Raw genomic sequence first — 15,742 nt, 5'->3', positions numbered from 1 at the left:
AATGTACGTTGTTCCCATTTTTAGGTGAAAGATTTAACTGTTCAAAATAAGTCAACTCCTGGAACAAAAGAATATATAGCCATCAATGCTGAGAGGAGAAGCTGCTTGGATGCCCCCATTATTTTCCATTGGAGCTCGGGAAAGGTATGTTTATGTATAGGTAGGAATATTCACAGTCACTAGCATGAGAAGTTTCATATGAGAATGATTCAGGTATCACTTACTGGGATTCATGGTGTAGTTTTGATAGAATCACTGTTTTTTCTGATGTAGATGTAGCAGTGCTCGGAATGATGAGCTCTGTGTAACCCCGTCCACATCACTGATTGGCAGCTTCCTGTGCACACTGATTGATCATCAAGCTGCCAATCATTGGTGGGGCGGGGTTACACATCAGGTGGTCTAGCACACAACACCTGGTCCTCTAATAATCTCCTGCTGATAAAATACTGATTTTATTAAAAGTATAGCATAAAGCCTAGAAAGTGACACATCCCTAAAATCAGGCGCTCTTGCCTCTATATTATGCTGCTCTCGGATTATAGCTGAAGACCTTCTGACAGATTCCCTTTAAAGACTCAGACTGAAAGAATCTTAGATTTCTGTAATGCAGATGCAAAAACTAACCCTTATTATGCTCATATTAATCTAGCGTTAGGCCTGGTCCAGAATACTGTATTTGGAAACTGGACCACACGGAACAAGAATGCTCTTTTCTTAATAAGGCCAGGTTCAGACTACTAGTTGAAAGCTGGCCATTCGTGTCTGCAATCTGCAGATTGGATTGTGAATGGGGTTCTGTTCTTCCCGATTCCTAGATGGCTGCCTCAGTGGCATGTGGAGTGCAGTGGTAAGTCTAACCACACCTCCACTGCTGGGCCATGGCATAGGCTTACTATTGCACTCAGCATACCACCGTAGTCGCCATCTCGAAAGCAGGAGGAATGGAACAGCCATTGGTGAGGATGAGGCAGCGGGAGGAAAATAGAGGGCACCAGGTAGTGACAATGCATGAGAAATGTATTGACCCTTTTTGCGGTTCACCTCTGGGTCTAGTTTTTTAGTCTTTGGGCTTTCCGAGGTGTTGACTAACTTGATCCTACCAGTTCTGCAAAACCTGTCACCCATTAACCATGCAATATTTAAAGAAATTTTCCAAGTCTATAAGATTGATGTCCTCCCCAAAATCAGATCAGTTAGAGCCGACAGCACCCTCACTGATTAGCTTTACAGGAGCTTCAGTGTGAGGTTCCCTTTATTATTTACTAGGCACAGTTCGTTACTTCTACTAGTGGCTGTGTCTGGTATTGCAACTAAAGTCTCATTCACTGGAATAGGACAGAGCTGCAGTGAGCTTCATGGCCAGGCACAGATGCTACTGGGAAACAATGGAGGGAATGCAGGGCATTTCACTCCTGTGAGTGCCAAGGCTCCTTCAGTCACCTTAATGGTATGGGTGCCAGGGATCAGACCATGCATCTGACATTGATAGCCTATCCATACTTTAGTCTTTAGAATCCCTCTAAATTCTGATGTCTTTTTATATGCAGGGGTTGAATTTTACTTAGATAATATTAATGACACCAAACACAATCCTTTAAATAGTCAGGACAATTTACTACATTCTGCAAGGGAGATTTATCACATTTTTAGAGGCCATAGTCATAAGAATATGATTATATCATTATATTATATATATATAAAAAAAAAATGTGATTATCCATACATATTGTTCCACAGGAGCTCCATCAGACAGTTGGATATTTCTGTGAAATCATACATAAGATGATGTCTGAACAGTGGTGATTTGACCACTAGATGGCAGTTCGACCATTTATAAAAGACAACACACTAAACCAGAGCTAGTTCTCTTAGCTGAAAGTCGCTATTTCTCATTTCTTAAAGGGACTCTGTCAGCGCAGAATGACTGTCCAAATAAAAATGCAGGAGCTCGATGCATCATGGCAGGGCCAATATTTTCTATGTCTTGTTTTCCCTCTGTATCCATGTAGGGATGGCGAGGGAAGGTAATTTAGGTGGTGCTGCTGATGCAGATAGGCGGTGGAGGTGTGCTGTACTCACAGGAATGGGGGGGTGACCCGCTTCTTGGCGTCGACAGGCACGAGACAGAGACAGGAGATGTATTCAACAGGTTCTGCTTTTATTGGCCGCCCTTACGACGACCAGCACAATGCATGACAGGACTTTTACACTGTTCTCTCTTGCAGACAGGACCGAGTACCTTCGCTTATTGACTTTCACCGTCAAAGTGTACTTTGTGGCTCTTCCACCGTGGCTGCCCTAGGCCAATCCACCACGGCATTTCACCCTGCAAAGTCCACCAAATTACAGGTCCTCACAGACCGTCTCTACCTGTGACCAATGTCCTTAAGGGTCACCCCCCCGTAACCGTATCTGCTGTCCAAACTCTCTGAGGGGTCTCCTCTGTATAACAGACCCTCCTTCCTTGTGAGCTCCCCAGACTGACTGAAGCTTCTAGAAGCTTACCTCAGTATTTATCCAGTCAGTCCAGGTAGCCCCGCCCACTGTCACCTGACAGTCACCTTTGCCCAATCAGAGATACCTTGACCTCTGGCAGTTATGTAATGCTCGCATGGCAGTTACATAACCACTGTCGTCGGTGCTCTCCAGTGACCTCTAATGGACAGACTGCCACATGACACCTTCTTTTCCTATCTCTCTGTCTTCTACTACAGACAGAGCCGTACTCAGCTCAACCTCCCCACATTCTCCCTTCCTTTGACCATTGTCATCCTCGACAATTGCGTCCCGGGGATGAAAGTGGTGTCAATACCTGGCCCTGACATGGTCGGCATCTGAGTTACACAGTTCCCATGGTCACACAGACCCCTGTGTCACACAAACTCTTGGTCACACAGTCTCCTGGTCACACAGACCTCCCTTCGTCACACAGCCTTCTGGTCACACAGACCTTTGGTCACTCAGACCCCTGTGTCACACAAACTTTTGGTCACACAGACCTCCCTGCGTAGGTACCCGGTCATCTGTCTTCTCCTTGTCCCGTCGTCCTTTCAACTTAACTAAGCCAGAGTTGGCATACTCCAGGTACCCGGGACCTGCTGACTACACATTTTTTTTTTTAAATAAATAACAATAACATTTCAACACTTCAAAGGCACCACACACTTCTCCACATTTTTTGCAATAGGTTATTTTTTTTTAAACACACAAAAACATTAATCGAAGGAGGACAGGGGTGCTCCCCTTTCCTTTAAGTAAACCACTTAAAACATTTTTTCCCAAGGCATCCCTGCTTCACCAGAGAATATACTCTCATGGGGACGCGGAACAGTCCCCTACTAGTGCAACAGTGCACTGCAGTCCCGGTAGTCCAAAACAGCTGTACTCGGGGCCACCTCCTGGCGGCCGATGTCTCGCCATAACAGGGAGACTCCACAGCCGTGGAGTCTTCTGGGATGCCAAGATTACCTCTGGGCCTCTAGCTTTCCCAATGTTCGAGACCCAGGAGTCCCTGTCCTTTTACGGTAGCTCATACCCCCCAGGGTATGCGATGACAGCTACTGCATAATAGCCGCGGGGGCAGTGCTCTTTATAGTACGAGACCAGATCTCCCAGTTGAGGGACCTGGCCGTGCCTGATGGAGGCCACATTTACGTACACTTTGTGACCGGTGTTATCCCTTATGAAACCGTAGCCCTTGCCAGTGTCCATATAAACTACCCGCCCGTATGATCGGGGAGCGGATATGCCAGCCTCTCCTTTCTCATGCAGGAGTCCCCAGATCTCCCGCTCTCTGGCTTTCTTTGCTTCAATGACCTCCACGATCCAGGCAGAGGGTCCGGTATAGACCGCAGAGTCTGGTGAGCGGGTTGCGGTCGAGAGCGGGGGAGAGGCAGAAGCGGCCGCAGGCTCCGATGTGATATAGGCTGCAGCCTGCTTTATCAGCGACGTCGGCGCGGCCACAGGGGAGGCCGTAGCTGGGACCAAGGCCTCCATGGGCTCCGGCAAAACAACCACGGGTGGGGCCACAAATGAATCAGCAGCCGCATTTTCTGGTAAGGCAGATACTGCAGCCGATGGTCCAGTTTTAGTAGGGGCCGGGAGCGTGGCCGATACAGTGACCGTCAGCTTGGCAGGGGACACACTGTCATCCAGAACAGCCGGCATCACAATGCAAGGCGTCGGGCGGAGAGGCTGAGGACCAGTGTCGGGACCCCGTGGTCTGTCTGATGCTCGGAGCGTAGAAATCAGGTTGGGCTGGAGTGCTGCTGGCGGTACCGTGGACACGCTCACCTTCACAGCCGCCGCTGCTCCCTGTAGACTTTGCCACTGCTCCATTCTTAGCCATTGATCTTCACCCCGCCGTCCAACAGGGCTGGCCTCCAGGCCCGACAGCTCCACAGGGAAACTCCCTGGGCAGGTTTCCAAGTCTTGGCGCCACCGCCATTCCTGGCGTCCAATACCCCAACAGCCACAATGTCTCATGCCGCCCGAGGTCCAGTAGCCGAATGGCACCAGACAGCCACAGCAGGTCTCTCCACCCAGGCCACTCCCGTTCTTTGGGGGTGCAGCGGTGGACCTCTCCACCCATTTTCCAGGGTCCAACATGAGAGTGCAGCTCTCTTCCAATGAACACCACTCCCTCCAGGGGCGGATGCATTAAAGCCCCGGATCTTCCAGAATAAACAGCAGTGTCTGTGCCTTTTGCTTTGGGCACCAAATTACCACAGTCATTCTTAGCAGCCAGCAATCCACAGTCCAGTTTTCGAATTGTAATCCACAGGGAACAAAAGCCAAGCAATTCTTCACCCCACACAGCTTGGGGCCTTTACTACTTGGTGGCAGGCCTGCCGCTGAAGATGTTGTATTGGCGGCAATGGATCCTGCCGACTACGCCAAATGTAGGTATGGCGAGGGAAGGTAATTTAGGTGGTGCTGCTGCTGATGATGCAGATAGGCGGTGGAGGTGTGCTGTACTCACAGGAATGTGGGGGGGTGACCCGCTTCTTGGCGTCGACAGGCACGAAACAGAGACAGGAGATGTATTCAACAGGTTCTGCTTTTATTGGCCGCCCTTACAACGACCAGCACAATGCATGACAGGACTTTTACACTGTTCTCTCTTGCAGACAGGACCGAGTACCTTCGCTTATTGACTTTCACCGTCGAAGTGTACTTTGTGGCTCTTCCACCGTGGCTGCCCTAGGCCAATCCACCACGGCGTTTCACCCTGCAAAGTCCACCAAATTACAGGTCCTCACAGACCGTCTCTGCCTGTGACCAACGTCCTTAAGGGTCACCCCCCCGTAACCGTATCTGCTGTCCAAACTCTCTGAGGGGTCTCCTCTATATAACAGACCCTCCTTCCTTGTGAGCTCCCCAGACTGACTGAAGCTTCTAGAAGATTACCTCAGTATTTATCCAGTCAGTCCAGGTAGCCCCGCCCACTGTCACCTGACAGTCACCATTGCCCAATCAGAGTCACCTTGACCTCTGGCAGTTATGTAACGCTCGCATGGCAGTTACATAACCACTGTCGTCGGTGCTCTCCAGTGACCTCTAATAGACAGACTGCCACATGACACCTTCTTTTCCTACCTCTCTGTCTTCTACTACAGACAGAGCCGTACTCAGCTCAACTTCCCCACATCCACACCCCTCTTTTTTGATTGACAGCTCTGGCTTCATAGAGACAAGGAAGGGTGGAGATAAATGGAACCAGCAGGTGGGAATATGTATATAAATGATTGGTCCCGGTGTGAAGCACCGAGCGCCTGTACTGGGTTTAAAGGGAACCTGTCACCGGGTTTGGCTGATATAAGATGCGTCCACCACCTTTCAGAGCTTATCTACAGCATTCTATAATGCTGTAGATAAGCCCCCAATCCGACCTGAAAGATAAGAAAAATAAGTTTTATTATACTCACCCGGGGGGCAGTCTCATCCGATGGGTGTCGCAGGTCCGGGTCCAGCGCCTCCCATCTTCTTATGATCTCCGCCCTCCTGCTTGCTTCACAGGCTCTCCGGCATTGCACTCCTGCGCAGGCGTACTTATCTGCCCTGTTGAGGGCAGAGCAAAGTTTGTAGTGCACAGGCGCTGGGCCTCTCTGACCTTTCCCTGTGCCTGCGCACTGCAGTACTTTGCTCTGCCTTCAACAGAGCAGATAAGTACGCCTGCGCAGGTGTGCGATGTCAGGGAGCCATGAAGCAAGTAGGAGGGCGGTGTCACAAAAAGATGGAGGCGCCGGACCCGGACCTGCAACATCCATCTGACCAGACCGCATCGGACCGACCCCCCAGGAGAGTATAATTAAACTTATTTTTCTTATCATTCAGATCGGGGGCTTATCTACAGCATTATAAAATGCTGTGTATAAGCCCTGAAAGGCTGTGGCCGCATCTTATATCGGCCTATCGGCCAAAACTGCTGACCGGTTCGCTTTAAACAGTGATTTGTGCTGACAGAGTCTCTTTAAACCCTTTACGACGGATGAGATATACTTTCGTCTTAGGTCGCTTCCCCATAACCCGCACCTTTTCCAGCACATGACAGCTGGTCTGATCAGCTGTCGTGTGCCAATAAACAACCACTGGTGGAGTTGCGATTCACCCGCACCTGTTAACATGTTAAATGCTGCTTTCAATCTGATAGCGACATTTAAATCGTGCAAACCAGATGCTCGTCATTAGCTCCACCCATCGGAACCCCTATTACAAGACCACAGGGCGCTGATGGGTTGACATTGCTGAACCCTTGTGGTGGTCATTGCCAAACTGCTCTGAGTGCCGCCCTGTGGCCAGCGCTCATAGCAGAAGAGAATTTTTGCTACACAAAGCAGGGCTGCAGCACTGCTATGTGTAGCACAAGCGATCAGGGGATCTCAGTTTCAAGACTATTGAAGCATGTAAAAAAAAAAATTTTCATAAAAATCTTAAAAGAATTTAAACAATAATCAAAGTTCAAATCACCCTCTTTTGCCCCGTTCAAAATAAAACAATTTAAAAAAATCAAAAATAGACATATTTGGTATCACCTCTTTCAGAAAAGCCAGATCTACCAAAATATAAAATAAATTAATACAATTATTAAACATCATAATGAGAAAAAAATAAACTCAAGAATTGTTTTTTTTTTTCGGTGGCCGAAGCATTGAAATAATATGCAATAACAGGTGATGAAAACATTGCATCTATCACAAAATGGAATCAATAAAAACGTCAGCTCGGCACACAAAAAATAAACCATCACCCGGCCTCAGATCCTGAAAAATGGAGACGCTGCGTTTCTAGGAAATTGGCACAATTTTTTTTTACCACTTAAGTAAGAAAGAACCTATATATGTTTGGTGTCTATGAACTCATAATGACCTGGAGAATCATAATGGCAGGTCAGTTTTGGCATTTAGTGATCGTGGTAAAAAAAATAAATAAAAAAAATATAAATTTGTGGTATTTCACTTTTTTTTGCAATTTCACCTCATTTGGATTTTTTTCCCCATTTTGCAGTACCCTACATGGTAAAATCGATGATGTCGTTCAAAAGTATATCTCTTCCTGCTAGAAAAGAAGCATTCACATGGCCATATTAATGGAAAAATACAAAAGTTATGGCTCTGGGAAGAAGGGGAGAAAAAAATGAAAGCGTGAAATTGCAAAATCCCAAGGTGGTAAAATGGAATATGTTAGCAGGAATTGTCCCTCCAAACTATTTATATACGCAATGCAGCTCTTTCAGAGATAAGTCCTGTAATACCTTTACATGGCCAGTTCGTTACTGAGAAATCCATGTTTGAAGTGATTTGCAAATGAGGCTGAAGAGCTATAGTAGATCTGAAGACTCTGTCACTCCAGCTCTATTTCGCATCCAATAAAGCTGCCTCCTGCTTGACTGAAAATATCTGTGCTGTGTGACTTTAGACAAAGAAGCCATTAATCTATCATAAGGAGTTGGCGCTGAGTGGAGAATAGAACTGGAGTGACAGAGGCATCAGATTTACCATAGTCCTTCAGCCTAATTTGCATATCAGTGCAAATGAGGCTGAATGGCTATGTTAAACAATACCATAGTCCTTCTCGTAACACCTTGCCTGTCAGAGGGCACAGGTTTCTGTGCTCTAAAGCATATGCTCTGCACATGCATATTCATATCCAGAAGAGCCTGAAGCATTCACCAGGAAAACAAGCCAAAACCACATTTGTGTCATCCATATCTCACATCCCTCACCTCTCCTTCAGTATAACTTAAACTCCAATTTGCATGGGGTCAGCTGATTGCCGGGGAGTTGTTGATTAGTCATGTCTGATTTTGAACTGTAAATGTATTGTACTGTACTCCCTTAAGTAAGACACCTACAGACATGTCTGCCTGTAGCTCTCCCATAGAGAACACAGGATCACTGGCTTAACAAGCTCTCAGTGTTTTATTATTGTGTGCTGTAGTTTTATAAGCTGGAGACTATCACTGCAGGGCTAAATGTCTTGTGCAATAAAGTCCATATAGTCTGTATATTCCATCCCCCCACTGATTGGCAGCTTACAGTGTACAAAGGAAGCTGCCAATCAGTTTTCCAGGGTTATACAGGTTGGGCCATTTATATGGATACAGCTGGGTGGGCCATGTACAGTATATGGATACACGTAAATTAAATGGGAATGGATGGTGATATCAACTTCCTGTTTGTGGCACAGTAGTATATGGGAAGGGGAAAACTTTTCAAGATGGATGGTGACCATGGTGGCCATTTTGAAGTCAGCCATTTTGGAGTGAATCTTTATAAATGGCCCACCCAGGTGTATCCATATAAATGGCCCACCCTGTATAGAGAAAACAAGGATTTTGTCAAAACTGCAGTATCTTCAGTCAGGGAGTAGAGATGAGCGAATATGTTTGGAAACCGATTGTTAGGGTTGCGGATCGCACTAAATATAAAATATAAGAAAGGGCGATCGCAACCCGGGGTCCATCTTGCAGAGATGGTAACCTGCTCGGTAATGGTGGAGTACTAACTAACATCGGCGGGTTAACCACTGACATGGTGTGTGTACAGGAGCGAACCTTACCTCAAAGAGCCGCTGGAAGAAATGCCAGAGCCTGTTAACCTCATAGGACTCGGCAGGGGGAGCACTACTAAATGGTCACAGGACCCTGCCCCAGAGACAAGGGATAGGGTCCCTCTAGACCACCAGCGCTCAGCACCGCAGCTGCAGTGCCAGCAGAAAAGAAATACAAATGTACAAATAGTGCACAAGTGTGCACGGCACCACTCAGGCATGCGCCACTAATCGCACAGGGGTGGAGTAACCTGCGCACAACTTGCACGCGGCACTGCACTGGCGGGCGCTAAGACTTGGTGCGGTACAGTAGTGCCATGTACAGGACGACACCACCGGATGCCAGTGTTTGTTGATACTTAGCAGCACAGTGGCGAGAGCATAGCCACCCGTTGGCGCTGACTCTAATTCTAAACCCTATAACAAGCACAACCAAAGGGAGGGAGGGAGTCATAAGGAGTCAGTCACCAGTCTCATGCATCCATCATCACATATTCCACTGACAATATGAGTCTATATTAATCCATGGCCGAGCGGCCATGCGAGTCCTTTATAGTGGCGACCTTCGGGACCTTCCCCATGGTCCAATCGGAACAGGCACGGGACCTGAGCATGTGACCCCTGAACTCCATTGGGAGGTTGAGCCACGGGCATGCTCAGTGGAGCAAAAAAGGGACTTGCTCATTGCTGGATAGTGCAGGCTGCTATAGCTGAACCAGGGATGGCAACAGCAACCAACCTGACAGCACTAGCTTGAGCAAGGTGCTGGGAATGACGTCTTTGCTGAGCAGGCTTCTCTGTGGCCGGGACTGAATGGGAGACCGCAGAAGGCAAGGCTCGGGGTTCCTCCTGTGCAGAGGGAGAAACCCGATGCCATACATAAATTTGGCACGAATATAGCATTTTTCTTAAATTCGGAAAAAGTCGGTAAAATTCGGCAAATGTGCGGGGAAAATAATTGGGTTGCCCCTAAAGAATTTTAAAGTAGATAATAGATGGTAGATAGAGAAAGAGAGAGATAGATACAATTCAATTCAGCAGCCGCCTACAGTAAAATCACAGCAGGACCGGATAGGATAGAATAGCTGGATTACATACAGTATATATGCATAGAATAGATGGGTATATAGATGTAAGTGACATACACAATTAGTACAATGCATGTGCAGTTTACCGTACTTGTATTTAATTATTAACAGATTATTTTTAGGAAAAAAATGGTGTGTTATCCCGTGTAATTTTCCTAACCAGCAGAGGGAAAGCCGACAGCTGGGGGCAGATGTTTGCAGCCTAGGAAGGGAGTTTCCTAGGTTATTAATATCAGCTCACAGCTGTATACTTAGCCTTTACTGGCTATGAAAATAAGGGACTCCCCATAAAATTATGTAGGGTACCCCTATAATTAATAACCAGCAAAGGTTAGGCAGACAGCTGCCGGCTGATATTAAGAGCCTAGGAAGGGACCATGGATACTATTCCCCAGCTTAAAACACCAACTCTCAGCTGCCCCAGAAAAAGTGCCTCTCGCTTTCCACTTGCTCTGTAGTGGTGGCAGGTTGGGTGAAAGTTGGGGGGATAATGTCACCTTTGTATTTTCAGGTGATGTCAAGCCCAGAAGTTAGTAATGGAGAGACGTCAATAAGACGCCCCTATTACCAACCCCATAGTCATATTAAATAAAAACACACACACCCAAAATAAAATCCTTTAATGGAAAGAATGACATAGACTCCTTTTAATAAATCTTAATTAAACCATACTTATAGCATCGCCCATTCCAGTGACACCACTGTCTCCTGCAAGAGAACTAAAATAAAAAATGTCTCCTTAACCAATCAAATGGCCCCATTCACACCCCTTTTACTAACTCCCACTATAATTTGAACCAAAACCCCTCCTACCTTCCCTTATTCCACCCTTTTACATCTTAACTCTCCCCTGCTTCCCCCCTTCCCAAAAACTCCATTTTAGTTTACTTTTGCTTAACCCCTATTAGGGTCTGTCATACATCCTGGTCATGAGGCCCTCCCCTCTACAGCATGTGGCTTGTAGTACGGTCCCCACTGTAGTAATGTATCACATTTCTGCCCTCAAAGAGTAATAGCGTTTTCCTTTTTGCCTCGATATAGTTGGAACACCCCATACTGTGCCTACATAAATTAATAATAATTGATGGGCAACAATGAAAAATATTGTTAATTTCCCAAATTTCAAGTAAGGGTCCCCAAATTCTGACCCCAATACAGTAATACTGTCCCCAAATTGGCCTCCTACATTAAGTATATGCCTCACTTACTGCCATAATTTAATAATGTATGTTGCTCATTCTGGTTACTATACAATAATCATGTCACCCATCCTGTAATAATGTCCTTATCCTGGTCCCTTTCTTTAATAATGTCCCCAAACCTGTTCCATCCCGACCTCGTTCTTTAATTATGTCCCCCATTCTGGGCCCTTTGTTTATTAATGTTCCCCGTCTTGACTCCTTTAATAATGTTCCCCATTCTGGCCCATTGCTTCAATAATATCCACTTAACAAGTCCCTATTCTGTAATGATATTCCCCGTCCTTGCTCCTTTCTTTAATAATCTCACCCATCTTGGGCCCCAAACTGTAATAATGTTCCATATCCTAATCTCTAACCTTTAATAATGTCTCTCATCCTGGTCACTTTCTTTAATAATGTTCCCTAACCTATCCCATTCCTTTGATAATGTATCCCATCCTGACCCATTCCTTTAATAATGTCTGCCGTAGTAGCTCCTTATTTTAATACTGTTCACCGTCCTGGCCTTTTTCTTTAATAATGTTCCCTGTACTGGCCTCCATCGAGTAATAATATGCACCATCCAGACCCCTTTCCTTAGTAATGTCCCTCTCCAGAACATTCCAAAAAAAACGAAAAGTGAAACAAAACATAATTATAAATAATAATTTTTATCTGTCCCCACTCCCACAACAGAGTAGATTGGTGGAGTGTATAGTTATTGTGGTGCAGGGAGGTGGAAACATTTTAACAGAATATGCATCTGAGGATGCAAATCCAGTCGAAAAAGGATCTGACTGGCCTCCTTCCTCCACAGATTTGGTCACGGTCGCACCCGTTCCGACTGCGATCATTGGGTCTCTGCACAAACCTTACTGGCTGTGATATCACATTTTATAAACTTTAGAGATTTCAACATTACATGGCCAGTCACAGGATATACTGTACTATTTTACATTAACCTATACCTTCATACTGAAGATATTAAAGGGATTATCTGGTATTTAAGGGTTAATCACAGTTTACTGCAGTGTTGTGAGATTTGTAATATATGTAGTACAATGTAATATATGATCTGGCCAGTAGAGAGTAGTGGAAAGGCCCGGGTTTCAGAACGGGGTTTGGTAATTGGTGATGATTGCTAGGAGAGTTCAAGGAGTGAGTGATACTGCGCAACATTGGCAAAAGTTCTGAATAGAGCGGAGCGACTCTGGATCTGTTTTTGGTGACTTTGGGACGCGTTGCTTGGCTTGACATGAGCCAACTTGGTCAGATCAACCAGAGACACAGCATCTTGTGCTAGGCCTCTTGAGGCCTTATTTCCAAGGACTTAGAGAAACCCCGTGTTGGAGAGATCAGAATTCTCTAAAAGCTTCAAATGTCACAGGGTTACCGTGACAGTGCGGAGCAGAAGACCGCAGCGACTGACTGCTCCTACTCCGGTGCTGAGAAGAAGCATGTCTCCTTCATTTTAATTGTGTTTATTTCTTCTGGCAGAACAGTGGTTCACATCTGAGCTCGGTTAGCCACTCCCTTCCCCTTTAGAATCTGGGTTCTGTTTGAAATCCTTGTCAGAGCAAGTATTTGCTGCATAGCTAACAGTGGGAGAAGAGCACATATGAGGAGAGTTGAAGGAGTTATTAGTGACGCTTGCTTTGTATGTTTAGTAATTCCCTATCCTTCTCTGTTTTGGTTTATTCCCCTACTTCCACACCCCGGCGTATCCGTCTGTTATATGTGAGTGAATATTTTGTATGCCTGGAGTTTTCTGTTAACCCTTGTTTGTGTTGCCTTGTTTGATGGGTTGGGGTACTAAGGTGCACAGTAGCGCCCCCCTCTTCCCTGGGTGGGGGAAGAGAACAGACGGAGGGCTAACTCAGCAGATAAGGCAAGGGAGGAGGCGCTGGCATCTTCGCCATCTGAAGTAACCTGGGGAGCAGGGAGCTAGGGCGCCCCCTAGTGTTAGGGACAGAGAAGAAGCCCCTGATAATGGGTCACCCGACAGCTGTGCCGTGACATAAAGTCAGCATTTCTGATTATTTGGCACTCAGCCTAGCAAAAACCCTTCTACTTCAGTCTCAGGACGTATGGGTACCATCTTACATCTGAATATGTATGCACATGTAGAGATGAGCAACTTTGCCTTTTTTCGGGTTGAGTCGGGTTTCATGAAACCCGACTTTCGCAAAAGTCGGGTCGAACGAAATCGGCTGACTATAGGGAAAAGTCGGAGGCCGACTGAAGCACGAAACCCAATGCAAGTCAATGGGGAAGCAAAGTTGGCAGGGAGTGGAAGACAGTAAACACACCTACAGTGCCCATTTCAATGCCAAAAACATCAATTCTTATAACTGCAGCTTGTCAACCTTAATTTACTTCCTAATAATAGTTACGCATTGAAAACTGGGGGTTATTTGGCTAAAGATGTTGGGGGTTGGGCTGGCTCCAGGTTTTCGTGTGCCCTGGGCCAAAGAGTGTCAGTGTGCCCCTTTAACACATACCACAATTCATGATGCTCCGATACGCCACAGAAATATAGGGATAGTACAATGACACATACTTCACTGCTTACATGACATGACTGATCTATTTTAAATTGTACAATAGCTCAAAAACAGGACAGTATATTACTCCATACAGTATTATGGCCACCACATTGTGCGCCATACAGAATAATGAGCCCCATATATTTCTCCATACCAAATAATTAGTGACATATAATGTTCCATACAGTATATGATGAGCTCCACATAATGCTCCATATATAATGGGCCACATTTGTAATGCTCCAGTGTATAATGGGCCCCTTAGATGCTGCTCCAGTGTCTGATCTGCCCCATTTACAATGCTCCAGTACATGATGGGCCTCATGGATGATGCTCCAGTGTATCATGGGCCCTAATAATGCTCCATATATAATGGGCCCCATTTCTAATTCTCCAGTGTATAATGGGCCCCTTAGATGCTGCTCCAGTGTCTGATCTGCCCCATTTACATTGCTCCAGTACATGATGGGCCCAGGCATGGTATGTGAAAAGAGCTCCATGGAGTAATCTGAAGTGTGTGCTTCCACATCCTTCACTTTTGGTGTGGGTGAAGGACACAAGGAAAGGGGTTGCTCCTGACCAGAAGCCTGCAGTTATGACTCAGTGCTTGCATTTTTTACAACTTCAGAAGAGGAGGTGATAGAGCTGGAGGCTGTTTCAGCAATGTAAGCCACAAACCGTTCCTGATACTCCGGCTTAAAAGCAGTCTACCTACTCCCAGAAAAGGGAGCCTTACAGGCCTTCCAGAGCTACACCATGACACTGGCTCAACACCTCCTGCCTTAGCTGCTATTGTGTTTTTGGCACTACCAGCAGATGCACCACCACCATCAGTACCAGGTGGTCCTCCACGCCCACATCCGCATCCTCTTCCACCATATTTCCTCATGTTTTGGAAAATGGACCCAAAATACCAGCAGATATATGGTACTGTATCAGAAGCATAAAGCTCTATACAGTCTATGGATAACAGTAAATCTCCATATATACTGTATTTCATGAGGCATACACAGATGCTCACAGGCTCAGTATGGATTACCCAATAAAATAACAAGTTGAAAAAGGGTACAGTATCACCAGATACAAGATATATATAGTATAGTGTAAACATTCTGATTCTCTGTATACATTTCAGGAGGCAGACACAAACGCTCTCAGGCCCAGTATGGATTACACAAGAATATGAAAAGCCGTAAATGGGTTATGTAACACAGCTGTATACAGTGTTGGGGTGATCTTAAAGTTCCAAATATATTGCCGGAGTAACAGACAGACGTTTACAGGCTCATTATGGATTACACCAGAATCTAAATAGCTAAAAAGGTTACTGTATCAGAAGCGTTCTGCTGTATACAGTGCTGGCCAAATTGAAAATATCAGTATATATTTCCGTAGTCTCCCTCAGATGCTCACTCAGTTTGGTTTTGACCATAATAAAAAATGTTGTAAAAAAGGTCCTGGATAAGAAGATAGCAAGTATATATTTTTTAGGGTACAATTGAAATCTCCGTATAAATAGTCCCGTAGTCACTCTCAGACGCTTACACAGTATGGATTTGACCGTAATGCTAAATGTCGAACAAAGGTACTGTATAACAAGATACAAGCTGTATCGAGTATAGTGTAAAAATTTGTTTCTCCGATTCACCGTATATATAGAAGGCGTAACCCACACACGCTCACTCACTATGGATGATGTAGGGAAGGTGGACTGACAGACAAACCAGCCTGTAGTGAGAAGCAGAGGTGTAGTGCAGTGTAGGTGCGAAACCGCTAAGATAAAGAGAAAGGGTGCAGTGTATTAGCTTGCCCATTGGAGGGCAGCGGAGGGTGTAGGAGTGGGACAGAATAACTGCCATTGGTCTGAGAAACT

At 45.7% G+C, this 15,742-nt stretch overlaps 1 protein-coding gene across 2 annotated transcripts in view; it reads left to right on the top strand.

Annotated features, from left to right (window-relative positions):
* The window catches only part of LOC141088709 (microsomal triglyceride transfer protein-like), a 181,832-nt gene that overhangs the window by 57,072 nt on the left and 109,018 nt on the right, over positions 1-15,742 (top strand). For both annotated transcript variants that reach the window (XM_073574883.1, XM_073574884.1), the window contains exon 3: positions 25-144. In XM_073574883.1, the coding sequence (XP_073430984.1) occupies positions 25-144 (120 nt within the window). The remainder of the gene's footprint in view (positions 1-24; positions 145-15,742) is intronic.

This window comes from Dendrobates tinctorius, unplaced genomic scaffold (genome assembly GCF_039654945.1).
Source record: "Dendrobates tinctorius isolate UK_male_01 unplaced genomic scaffold, ASM3965494v1 ptg000040l, whole genome shotgun sequence".
In the NCBI taxonomy this organism is placed as follows: domain Eukaryota; kingdom Metazoa; phylum Chordata; class Amphibia; order Anura; family Dendrobatidae; genus Dendrobates; species Dendrobates tinctorius.
The sequence above is the reverse complement of the archived record's forward strand: the minus strand, read 5'-3'. Positions and strand labels throughout refer to the sequence as shown.